Source organism: Anabrus simplex, chromosome 10 (genome assembly GCF_040414725.1).
Source record: "Anabrus simplex isolate iqAnaSimp1 chromosome 10, ASM4041472v1, whole genome shotgun sequence".
NCBI classification, from domain to species: Eukaryota; Metazoa; Arthropoda; class Insecta; order Orthoptera; family Tettigoniidae; genus Anabrus; species Anabrus simplex.
Window position 1 is genome coordinate 127,428,858 of NC_090274.1, and position 13,040 is coordinate 127,441,897.

The 13,040-nt window shown below is 40.5% G+C and overlaps 1 protein-coding gene across 2 annotated transcripts in view; it reads left to right on the top strand.

Annotated features, from left to right (window-relative positions):
* LOC136882139 (UBX domain-containing protein 11) overlaps nucleotides 1-13,040 on the top strand; it is a 58,212-nt gene that overhangs the window by 37,413 nt on the left and 7,759 nt on the right. For both annotated transcript variants that reach the window (XM_067154682.2, XM_067154683.2), the window contains exon 4: nucleotides 10,348-10,507. In XM_067154682.2, coding sequence (XP_067010783.1) covers nucleotides 10,348-10,507 — 160 coding nt within the window. The remainder of the gene's footprint in view (nucleotides 1-10,347; nucleotides 10,508-13,040) is intronic.

The following is a 13,040-nucleotide window of genomic DNA, read 5'->3' on the forward strand; positions in this document are numbered from 1 at the left end:
AACAATCATCATCATCCTACAATAATAATAATAATAATAATAATAATAATAATAATAATAATAATAATAATAATAAAAATAATAATAATAATAATAATAAAGTAAGTGTCTGCACTTATCTGATCTGTGAGTTTCACAGGGATTAACCCCCTGCGTGCGAGCTAGCGAGCTAAAACTTGTAGACGTTTTACTGCCGGGTGCAAACTACTGTAGGTGAATCCCCTACCTCAAGGGCCACACACAAAACAGGCCAGTTCATTAAATGGTCTTCATTCACAGCATAAATATAATTGCTACTCTCTCTCAGTTTCATTATCTGTCGTCATTTGTCAACTAAGAGATAAGTAACCTTTCCCACGCATTACAAATTTATGGTAAAATGACCTCATAACATCAAATTCAAATAATATGTTTTCGTCATGCGACTGCTATACTGCTTTTCATGAGAGTTTAATCCTGATGTAAACAAATAGGCGGAGCATGTCGCCTTTGCACGTGGATATAGACGTAGTTGATTGAAGAAGCAACCATCAAACTCACTCGACTGTATGCAAGCTCGAAAAAAAGTAATACGTCGCATTAATTTAATTTAATTTTATTTTATTTTATTACATTTAGAGAGTTTGGAAGAGTACATAATCAAATTAAAATGTGGTTGTCATATATATTGGTATATATAAACTTGTTTATATAAAATAGTGTTTAAATAACGAGAAACGAAGGCACAAGGCGTGGTGTAATTCAGGAAGATTTCTCGTAGTGAGGGAAAGTCCCAAGCTGTACAAAGTGGAGATAAGGTGTTGCATCTTGCAGCAGCAGTCAGTGTCAGTATTCATAGTGAGAGACATGGAGCAAGAGGTAGGACCATTGCGTGTAGTGAAGCACAAAAGAGGAAAACCGTTCAGAAGTAACCATAGGCAGTGCATTGTGAATATGTTCAATAATCTAAGTGAACAGAATCCAGGTTTAGTTGTTTATTCAGAAGGTCAGATCTTTGCACCGTTGTCGTAGGTGATGCGCCGCCCTGTACGTCTGAATACGAGACGTTAACGGGGTGGAGGTCAGTACTACACGCTCAGCGAATCACAAGTCTTTATTTGGCAGAGGCGTGGACATACCATGTTTACATCAGAATTAAACTCTCGTGAAAAGACACATAGCTCCTGACAAGAAATACGGAATAGTTCAGAGACAGACTGGAGTACACTTTTTTTTTTTAATGTAAAATGTATAAAACACTAAATTCCGCTATAATAAATCTAGAATTCCGCCAAAATATCCGCTGTCTGCTAAATTATACATTCCTCTACCGACAGTTTTCTAATTCCGCCAAATTTAGCGGAAAATCCGCTAAGTTGACAACACTGTCTGCATCATGAACTTCGTTGGTATCGTTAATTTCTAACTACCGAGCTCGATAGCTACAGTCGCTTAAGAGCAACCAGTATCCAGTAATCGGGAGATAGTGGGTTTGAGCCCCACTGTCGGCAGCCCTGAAGATGGTTTTCAGTGGTTTCCCATTTTTACACCAAGCAAATGCCGGGGCTGTACCTTAATTAAGGCCACGGCCGCTTCCTTCCAATTCCTAGGCCTTTATTATCCCATCGTCACCATAAGACATACCTGTGTCGGTGCGACGTAAGGCAAATAGCAAAAAAATTTAAAATTTCTAACTGGATTCAAACATCCTTGTATTTCTCCTTACTTGAACATAGTAGCCTTTGCCTAACTCGAATATCATTCTGATTAGAGCCTTCATTAAAAGCAGTGACAAAACTAGCTATACTCTTTATACAAGCCTTAATGACTGCTCTCTTAACGAGTATCCATTGGAGGGCAAGTCTGGTGCCAGCAGCCGCGGTAATTCCAGCTCCAATAGCGTATATTAAATTTGTTGCGGTTAAAAAGCTCGTAGTTGGATTTGTGTCCCACGCTGTCGGTTCATCGCTCATCGGTGTCTAACTGGCATGGTTCATGGGACGTCCTGCCGGTGGTGGCGAGTCGAAAGCGCGCGGCCGCCGTGGTTATCCGCGTGCGGTTCCTGCGCGCCGTAGGCGGACCCCGATGAAATCCTACCGCGGTGCTCTTCATTGAGTGTCGAGGTGGGCCGGCACATTTACTTTGAACAAATTAGAGTGCTTAAAGCAGGCCGGCTGCGCCTGAATACTGTGTGCATGGAATAATGGAATAGGACCTCGGTTCTATTTTGTTGGTTTTCGGAACCCGAGGTAATGATTAATAGTGACAGGCAGGGGCATTCGTATTGCGACGTTAGAGGTGAAATTCTTGGATCGTCGCAAGACGGACCGAAGCGAAAGCATTTGCCAATCCTTGTATTTGCCTAAGTCGAATATCATTCTGATTAGAGCCTTCATTAAAAGCAGTGACAAAACTAGCTATACTCTTTATACAAGCCTTAATGACTGCTCACTTCTTTATGAGAACTTTTCACTGGAAAGAATCCACGGTGAAGGATAACAAGAAATAATGGATATAAGATAAGGACTGGGAATGCCACACTACTTACAGATCAGGAGGATGTATCCTTCCACAGCAGGGCTGAAAACCAAAGAGCTCTGAGCGGCTGGGCTACACTCTGGTGGTCACCTCTGGAATTACTGCTACGGATCTTGACTACTCCTTGGAATCTCCATCAATTGTGTTGGCAACGCTGTATTCGTCCGCGCAAGATGGCGGCAACACACGCTTATATCTCGAAGTTTAAAATGAATGAGAACTGTATTAGAACTCAGTTAATCACATCACAAGTCACAGTGTTTCATGTAGAAAATGGTTGTGAATTACATATATGGCATGTTAGTTGAATTTACTCGTTTGTACTTTACTGCGCAGTACCTAGCACGTGGGTGGTTGTAGGCTTGGCGGTGAAACGAACAAATTCGTACTTTACACAAATATAAACACATTTAAATGAACTGTAATCACTAATAAATGCGCATATTATAAGAGATGTAATAGTGTCACTGAATCACATCGTGCACCGGAGGACCAAAATGTTTGGTCTCATGTTCGAGTGGATCACTCATGTCGAACGAGACCTAGCTCTTCCCACAGTCCACGAAATGTATTTCATTATCATCATTAAGTACAAAGGGAAGGCCAACATAATGTACATTACATACCTAATTTATTCACTAAAGTAATTACACTGTACGAAATATACACATAGGGCGCTGTGGTCCAGATGTAGCACACCAAACTCAACACATCTACCCACGGTAGTTCAAGTCTCGCAACTCACTGGCGCCGGTGAGTCGCGTCACCTAGTTTCCCCTTCCACAGGGGATGTCGCAGTCTGATGAGTGCTGCCCTCTGACGGACAAACATACACATGGCATTCAACAATATGTCAGGACCAGAAAATAATACACAATAATAATAATACTACTACACAAAGTAACAGGGCACATAAACTAATCTGTTTATATTATGGAAGTTTCAAAGATAAGAGAGTCACATTTTTTTTTTTGTATAATGAGCAGGAATTTCTTGTTCTTTGTTGCTGTGTGCCTTGTAAGGATTTTGACCTCATAATGACCAGAGATAAGATCTGGGAGTGCTTGAGGAAAAGAAATGTGCCTGAAGGACTGGTAAGGAAAATTCAGATGTTGTAGAAAGACTGTACTAGCTGTGTACAAATTGGGGAAGTTTGATCATCATGGTTTGAGACCAAGAGCGGAATTCAGCAAGGAAGTGCACTGTCCCCCCTACTGTTCATCACTGTTATGGACAATATAATGAAGAACGTCAAGGAAAAGTCAGGTGAACTGAGTGCAGTAGCCTTTGCTGATGATATCATGATTTGTGGTGAAACAGAAGAGGAAGTACATACCAGACTCAACATATGGAAATCCCAGTTCCAGGAATATAACCTCAACACCAGCGAGACCAAGACGGTGGTGATGGCAGTCAACAGAGAAGGGCGTCCAGCAAGTGTAAAGCTAGGAGACCACCAGCTAGAGTGTGTGGATAGTTTTCCTTACCTTGGAAGTGTAATCTCCTGTGATAATTTGGTCAAAAAGGAAATTACAAACAGAGTGAAAAGGGATCAGAATTCTACCAACAAGTAAGAACACTTTTATGGCATGACATGATTCCAAAACCAGCCAAACTGATGATGTTTAACAGCTCATACCAATATTGACCTATGGGATTGAAGCGTGTATCTTCACGAAAAGAGATTCATCAAGAATGCAAGGATGAGAGATGAAATTTTTTAGATCCACCATTCAGAAGACCAAGATGGACAAGTTAAGAAATGAGGAGGTGAGGAAAGAAGCCGGAATAAAGACATCCCTATTAGACAGAATCGGCATATCCAGACTACGGTGGTACGGGTACGTGATGAGGATGGAGCCTACAAGAACAGCCAGAATAAGTTTGGAAAGACAGCTGGAGGGGAAAAGACCTGCAGGAAGACCTAAAACCCAATGGATGGACATGATCAAGGTTGATCTAGTTGCCAGATCATGATGTTCTCCATGACAAGTTGTATATGGACAGGAAGAAGTGGAACAGGTTCATTAACAGTACCCGGGAAACTGGAACTGTACGATGATGATGATGATGATGATGATGATGTCCAGCTCATGTCACGTTAGGAGAAACAATGTGCTGAAATATACTGTGTGTTATAGAAGCTCTGAAGATTAAGTTGTACAATATTTCGTAAACTGAAAAGTAATCTTTGTAGGGCTTATTTGGTTACCATCAGGATGGAGGCCTTAACGTAGAATGATGTGACGTACATTGCTTGTAATGCCTGCTATCTCTAAAATCAACCAACATATTATACGTATTGTATATTTTATTAAAATAAAAAAGTCTGTTTTAATGTTCTCTGACCCTTCTACATAGCAATATTGATGATCTTATAAAGCAGCAATAGCTGTGTAAGTGTCCAGCTCCATGGCTAAATGGTTAGCATGCTGGCCTTTGGTCGCAGGGGTCCCGGGTCGGATTCCCGGCAGGGTTGGGAATTTTAACCATAATTGGTTAATGTCGCTGGCACAGGGGCTGGGTGTATGTGACGTCTTCATCACCATTTCATCCCTATCACGACACGCAGGTCAATTCAAAAGGCCTACATCTGGCGAGCCAAACTTGTCCTCGGATACTCCCGGCACTAAAAGCCGTACGCCATTTCCATTTTTTAGGTGTGTAAGTTTTGCCTCCTCTTGCAGTCAATGGACCTTGATAGCATAGTTCCAGCTTCTGTGGCTTATTATTTCTAACGTTTCCATGATGGCAACTTCCTTTTCATCTTCAGTTACTGAATTATCTGCGGTAACTACTCGTACCACAAGTTCATCTGTTTCAAGACAGCATCCATTTTGTCCATTTCTAACCACTCACTGACTTGGTTATCTAGATTAGTTTCTGGTTCAGTTCCCTGGTTTGGGCTACTTAAATATTATCGTTTTAAAAATTCCTATTCCTCAGCAACATTGAAAATTACACCTTAATCCTTCACCCCATTCGTGCACGTAAGGAAACAAGTGTCTGAGCAATAGCAACACTGAGAGGGCGTGACAAACACTCTCTTCTCTTTTCAAGAAGCAAAATACCATTTTTGTATTAATATACTGTGGGTAGAAAATTGTTGCACAACCCATTCCTTCGCGTTATGTGATCTATACAAATGAAGGTTCATCGTATCACCATTTTTATAATGAGTAATTTTACTTTGAAAAAATTTAAAAAATGTTGTAATCAGATGATGTTGATGTTAAGATAAATATCTTGTTTACAAATCAGTTTGTTTCACTTTACTCACTATGTTTGGGTCTTGCGATCTTTCTTCTTAGGGCATTCCCCACACCGTCCAGCTCGGCGTTCTTCTTTTGGATAGTTATCTCAACTACGCCATTCAAAACTTTCTGGACAGCATGTATTAGTCATGTGTTGTTTGAGTCATCAGTCCATAGACTGGTTTTATGCAGCTCTCCATGCCACCCTATCCTGTGCTAACCTTTTCATTTCTACGTAACTATTGCATCCTACATCTGCTCTAATCTGCTTGTCATATTCATACCTTGGTCTACCCCTACCGTTCTAACCACCTACACTTCCTTCAAAAACCAACTGAACAAGTCCTGAGTGTCTTAAGATGTGTCCTATCATTCTATCTCTTCTTCTCGTCAAATTTAGCCAAATTGATCTCCTCTCACCAATTCGATTCAGTATCTCTTCATTCGTGATTCGATCTATCCATCTCACCTTCAGCATTCTTCTGTAACACCACATTTCAAAAGCTTCTATTCTCTTTCTTTCTGAGCTAGTTATCGTCCATGTTTCACTTCCATACAATGCCACGCTCCATACGAAAGTCTTCAAAAACATCTTCCTAATTCCTATATCAATGTTTGAAGTGAACAAATTTCTTTTCTTAAGAAAGCTCTTCCTTGCTTGTCCTAGTCTGCATTTTATGTCCTCCTTACTTCTGCCATCGTTAGTTATTTTACTACCCAAGTAACAATATTCATCTACTTCCTTTAAGACTTCATTTCCTAATCTAATATTTCCTACATCACCTGCCTTCGTTCGAATGCACTCCATTACTTTTATTTTGGACTTATTTATTTTCATCTTGTACTCCTTACCCAAGACTTCATCCATACCATTCAGCAACTTCTCGAAATCTTCTGCAGTCTCAGATAAAACAACAATATCATCGGCAAATCTCAAGGTTTTGATTTCCTCTCCTTGGACTGTGATTCCTTTTCCAAATTTCTCTTTGATTTCCTTTATTGCCTGTTCTATGTAAACATTGAAAAGGAGAGGGGACAAACTGCAGCCTTGCCTCACTCCTTTCTGGATTGCTGCTTCTTTTTCAAAGCCCTCGATTCTTATCACTGCAGACTGATTTTTATACAGATTGTAGATAAATCTTTGTTCTTGGTATCTGATCCCTATCATCTTCAGAATCATAAATAGCTTGGTCCAATCAACATTATCGAATGCCTTTTCTAGATCTACGAATGCCATGTACGTGGGCTTGTCCTTCTTGATTCGATCCTCTAAGATCAGACGTAAAGTCAGGATTGCTTCAGGTGTTCCTACATTTCTTCTGAAGCCAAACTGATCTTCTCCCAACTCAGCTTCAACTTGTTTTTCCATTCTTCTGTAAATAATATGTGTTAAAATTTTGCAGGCATGAGATACTAAACTAATGGTGCGGTAGTTTTCACACCTGTCAGCACCGGCTTTCTTGGGAATAGGTATAACAACATTCTTCTGAAAATCGGATGGGACTTCTCCTTAGTCATATAACTCATTAACAGTGTCCACCCCACACCCCACCCTTGGTTTTATTATCACAGGCTTTCCTCTAATATCTGGTGTCATTATCACAGTGCATAGTGCAGTCAGCTAATAGACCACCGCTTTTACTTTCCTTGGAATAAATGATGTAAGCGTGACCGAACAAGGATGAAAACTGTTACGAGTTCAGGTGGTAGAGTACCTAGCCATGTGATCCTGTGGCTTTTCAGTAAATCATTTGCCAATGGCACACAATGTCAGTTGAAAGTTAGTATAACAAAAACTGTTGTACTGAAAATGAATGCATAAAGCTTCAAGGTGAACATTCAATTTGTACAGGTATTCAAATACCTAGAGAGTATGATCTCCAGCAGGGATACTGCAGATAAAGAAATAATACAGTGTGTCTAGCAGCTCCAGCTTCTACATCCTCGAAGACATCTACTTTGGAATAACAGAGTGACCATGAGAACCAAGATGACTCTGTGTAAGTCATTCTCACATACAGTCTAGAAACACTGAAAGCAAGAGAAGTTAGTAAATTGCAAGCACGTGAACTACGAACTACCCTCTAAAAAAACACGCAATGACCCTGTAAGGAACGATGACATCGGAATGGAACTGGAAACAGACTTGATAGAAGAGAATCTAACAACTTTGGGTCTAACGTAGTATAGACATGGCACAACAACACAACATGCATGCCTAGAAAGAACGTTTGAAGGTAGAAGGCCAGTTGGAAGACCGAGGTAGAGATGGCTACACCGACTGAAAGATGATGTGGAGAGACAGCTCCCACCCGGCACACTGATGTTGCTCCCAGTGCAATCAATTGAACACTTCATTATATCATGTGCACCATTACTCTGCCAAAATGGATCTTGGCCCGCTTTTTAGGCATATACTGTCTCACAAAAAGGCTCTACTCGCCAGTTGTGGGATATTGACTGTTAGTGTAAGCATGCTGTATGTTTTCTTTGTATATTTCATAAGGGCGCAAGTTTCTCTGTCGAGGGTCTCTGACATCCAGAAATAATACTGTCAAATAGAATGCATCATAAGAGAAAGTGGACATCGCTGCAATGAAAATGTCAACGCCACTGCCGTCGGTGGCCCAAAGATCTCTTGTATTGAGCTGCAGTGATCGCACCAAACCGGCATGCTGCAGAAGTCCACCTGGTTGGTTTCTGTGGCATCTCTCTCCCATTTACTCTCAGTGTAAATGTTTGTATATGCTACGATAAGATCAATTATCCTGTCATCTACGATTAGCCTCCAGCAATCAATAGCAGTCTTTGCATTTCGAGCTTCTCCTTTGGGACGTGGCAAACAAATAACAATATTTTGCACTCTGATGCGGCCCTTTAGAATCACACGGTACCATCCCTCCCCTTATAAACATCAAGTCGCATACATAATGGTACACTATCCTTATAAACTTCGTATTCGCTGGAAGGAGTACCTTCACGTTCTATCGCAGGGGTGTTCTGCTCGAAATCGCTGCCATGATCAGTTTCATAAACTAAATCTGTATCTGAATTGTTACTTCCACCTACAACTTCATCGTCTTGTTCGCCACCAAGTCGGTTAGGCTGTCCATTGCGTAACTTCTGCAATTCCACGAGAAAATTAGATGTTGCTGTAAACTTACGTAAGCATGCGTGCTGGGTAAAAATTATAATACCCAAGACCTACATCAGTGTACAAATGTGTTAACAGTTTAGCAATTCAAAAGGCAAGCAGTGAGGACAGCATAGGAGAGTTCAGTGGTAAAGTAGTGGAGGGCAGAATACCCGTTACCTGTTCACAATTAATTTTGCCTTGGGTAGAAAATACCCACAAGGTGCAATGTCCACCAATAAGATTGATTCTTGAGGTCAGCCCCTTGATACTATATGTAATTTAACATTTACAAATACTTTAAGACTTTCAACACTATGCTTGTACGGGGTACCGGCGCACTGCTTTCCTCATTGTGGATGGCGCCTATATACCATATGTGCATGACTTTTGCACGTCTTTATAGGCAGTTGCACATATCCCTTACAGTTTCCATCCCTTCCTTGGAGGTGGTAATTTATCTAGCGTCCACTAGAATGCAGCAGTTATCGGGAAGTTCAAACCTAAACGATAAAAAGGCTAGTTTCTCTACCGTAGAACTCGATGTGCCGGGTGCTGAGCACGCTGTCAGCTGTGTTACTGTACAAACATCCTCACGCCGGCTCAATGATAGCGATATCTTGGATATTTTATCGGGAGCAGCCGGTCCAGAAGTAGATGACAGTGATGAATATTCTCCTTACGAGCCATATAACATACCAAGTGATAGTTCCGCAAGTTTTTTACTTGTTAATGTGCAAGTTTTTTAGCTGCATTATTATATTCTGAATACAAATGATAGAAATACTTCAAATCTCCCGAATTTTGGGCTTATTATTTTGTTAAGACAGAGAGGCGCAGGCTGATGATTCACCTGTAGCATGAAAAGAAAGTATTGTAGATGGTGGTACAAGGTTGGACTGTGCAGAGTCCAATGTTTTCAGGGCTACTACTATATACCAAAACAAACTGTTCCTAAATAGGTAAATTATGTATTTCAAATGTACTTGTGTTTATTTGTGGCTTAAGTAGCCACATTAAATGATTCAATTTTATTGTTTGAGAAGGTTTGTTGATAAAACTTGAATGTCAAAGTTTTTCCCCGTACATTTTAAAATGTTTTTCATAAGACTTGTATAATTAAACTACTTTTGATATGTACTTCCTGATTAACATCTTCATTTGGATGGCTGACACCTTTGTATGATACAAAAATCAGGTATGTACTGTTTTCCTGTTGTGTAATAATGCAAGGCCCAGTTAAAATATGGTAGAGTTGATGAAGCAGTCTTGAAATAAAAACATGATGATTTACAGAAACTGGCAGGTAAAATGAGAAGGGAACACTAAATCAAAGAGTTCAGGAACTTGTTAATTGAAAGTGTTTATGTCTTTGCTAGGGCTAGTACCTCAGTTCTTTTGTTTCCCCAAGTTGTCATTAGTAATGTTTGTTGGCTGTTACAGTGATGAAACTATGTGGAGTCCTGCAAAGTCACACTCAGCACCTCTCGACGAATTGACGGTGAACTTCGAAGACCTAATGCAGAGCATCAAAGATTTAAATACGATAGCTGGAGAAGGTGAAACGCAGCTGTGCTACACCGCCAGTGGGGCTACCTTTAAGGTATTCATTTACAGAATCCAAGGGGGCTTTTCTCTGCCTTCTTCTCTCCAAAACTACATTTGAACTGAACTGAACTGCCAGAGTTGGTATGTGGTTGAAACAGTACATACAGCTACTGCAGTAGTCTTAACAAAGATACCATTCAAGTATTTGCCTGACACTGAAACAATGTTCACTTGAACTCTCTATAACAGATTCACTTTACATTTTTGATTCATAAAGGATCCATTGTGCTTGAGGAGTTGTTAGTACAACTCATATTTATGAAATTAAAAATCAAAACCTTTTAATCTTTCAACATGAAGATTGTTCTACAGCCAGGGTTCAAACCTATCTTTTCCCAAACAAATATTATAGACTTGTGTTGCCAGCTCACTCCTTGACAACTAGACGTCAAGTCATATACAGAAAGATAGGATCCCCCTGCGTGTAGGGGTGGTAGAATAACATCCATGGTATCCCCCTGCCCCAGGGGTTCTTAACTTGGGAACATGAGTTGGCGACCATGGGACTCTTAGCTGAGTCCTGGCATTGCTTCCACTTACTTGTGCCAAGCTCCTCACTTTCATCTATCCTATCCGACCTCCCTTGGCCAACTCTTGTTCTTTACCAACCCCAACTGTATTAGTTTTTTGAGACCTAGGGAGTCTTTCATTTTCACGCTGTTCATGGATCTTGTTTTTTCGTTTGCTGACACCTTCATTTTTTGAAGCATCAGTCCTCTTCCATTTTCCTTCCGACTAGTGTTGATAGAGAATGGAGACCTCAACAACAACTGCGACAGAGAAGGTAGGTGGCAGAGGAGGCAGCCAAGTACTCAGGTTTAATGGAGTAGAATGGGCAGGTATCAAACCAAAGGGGGCGGCTTAGGGGCAGCGTCTGAAGCTAACAACCTCAGTTGTTTCTCTCATCTATGTCTAGATATTGGGCTCCAAACTGAATCATTCAAATCAGTACGATGGCACCACCTCAGGTGGTAACTTATCCACCGTTGTCAGGAACATCAGTGGAGCTTGCACCAGCTTGCAAGAGAGTAGGTCACTTTGAACATTCAATGTCAGCCCACTCCTCAAAGTTGGAAATCTCAAACTCACTAATGCCTTGTCCAAACAAAATACCCTAACAACATTACATTGAATCAAAAGGGTATAGGATTTTGAAAGGAAAACCAGCCAAGAACGTCTTGAAAAAACGTCCCTCCATCCCTTGGAAACGGGTTTCATAGTAAATAAACAAATCTTAGGAGAAATAACTTACTTCAGAATTTCCACTCTTTATTTCAAAGGAGCAGATACGCTTTACATGCACCCAAGAATTCTTCTTCTACTACCGCCTTTCCCACATCTGTGGGGTTGCAGGTGCGAACTGTGTCGCACATGTGGACTTGGCCCGGTTTTATGGCCGGGTGTTATTTTTTTAAGTCCTCTTCTTCTGGATCAAGTGTTCTTTCTCATGCTTTCTCCTGAGATTCCTAATGATCTTGGGAGTTCTCTTCCTTGTTTCCTGGAACTTCTTCTGGTGTTTGGGTGTTTTCTGGGAACACCAATTCACCCATACCTTCTGGTATTCTTCAATTGCCTCACCACCATCACTTTTATAAAACATTCAAGAGCACCTTGAGTGGATATGATCCACCAAGTCTAAACTTGAGAAAGCAAGAAGGAAAAGTAGCCCACAGCAATGTAGAGAACAGTTAGATTCTAGCATACTACTTAATTGTGAACCACCATCCCAGAAATTTGACTACAATGACAAAGAACCAAATCCGTACTCGGAACCTCTGACTGTGGTAGAAGTCAGGAGCGTCATCAAAACCTTGACGAACAATGAAGATGGGATTATTGCAGAAATTTGGAAATATGCTGATAGAATGATCACTGAAATGACAAAAATTCTGAGGAACATCTGTGAAGAGGCCAGATTGATGGATACAAACACTTCAACAGAGATGAGACAGATGTCAACAATTACAGGGAAATATCGCTACTACCAGAGACATATAAGATCTTTCCAAAGGCACTGCTACATAGAGCAGAAAAAACAATTGGAACCATAAACTGGTATGTATAAAGGAGGTTTTAGAAAGGGAACATCATGTGTGGAACAGATCCTGAACCTAAAGTTGATCATTGCATACCAGAAACAGAGAAACAAGAAATTCATGCTCACATTTATGGACTTCAAAAAGGTCTACAATTCAGTAGAAAGTGGAACAATGATCCATATCCTAGAAGAAATGGGTCAAGATAGGAAGACAAGAGAACTCGTTAAACAGACAGTGATTGGCACAACATCCAAGGTCAAGATATAGAAATAATATGAATCACCACCTTATCAATACACTCTGTTATTTACTACCAAACTGGTAAATAGGGTCAATACTGGTTTCGACCCCTAAGGGGTCATCTTCAGTTGACATATACAAAATATCTACAAAAACATCACATTATGCAATTAAAACAGGGGTCAGACAGGAAGCTGGACTATCTCTCCTTCTATTCTACTTGTTCTTGACAAAATGATTAGAGAATGG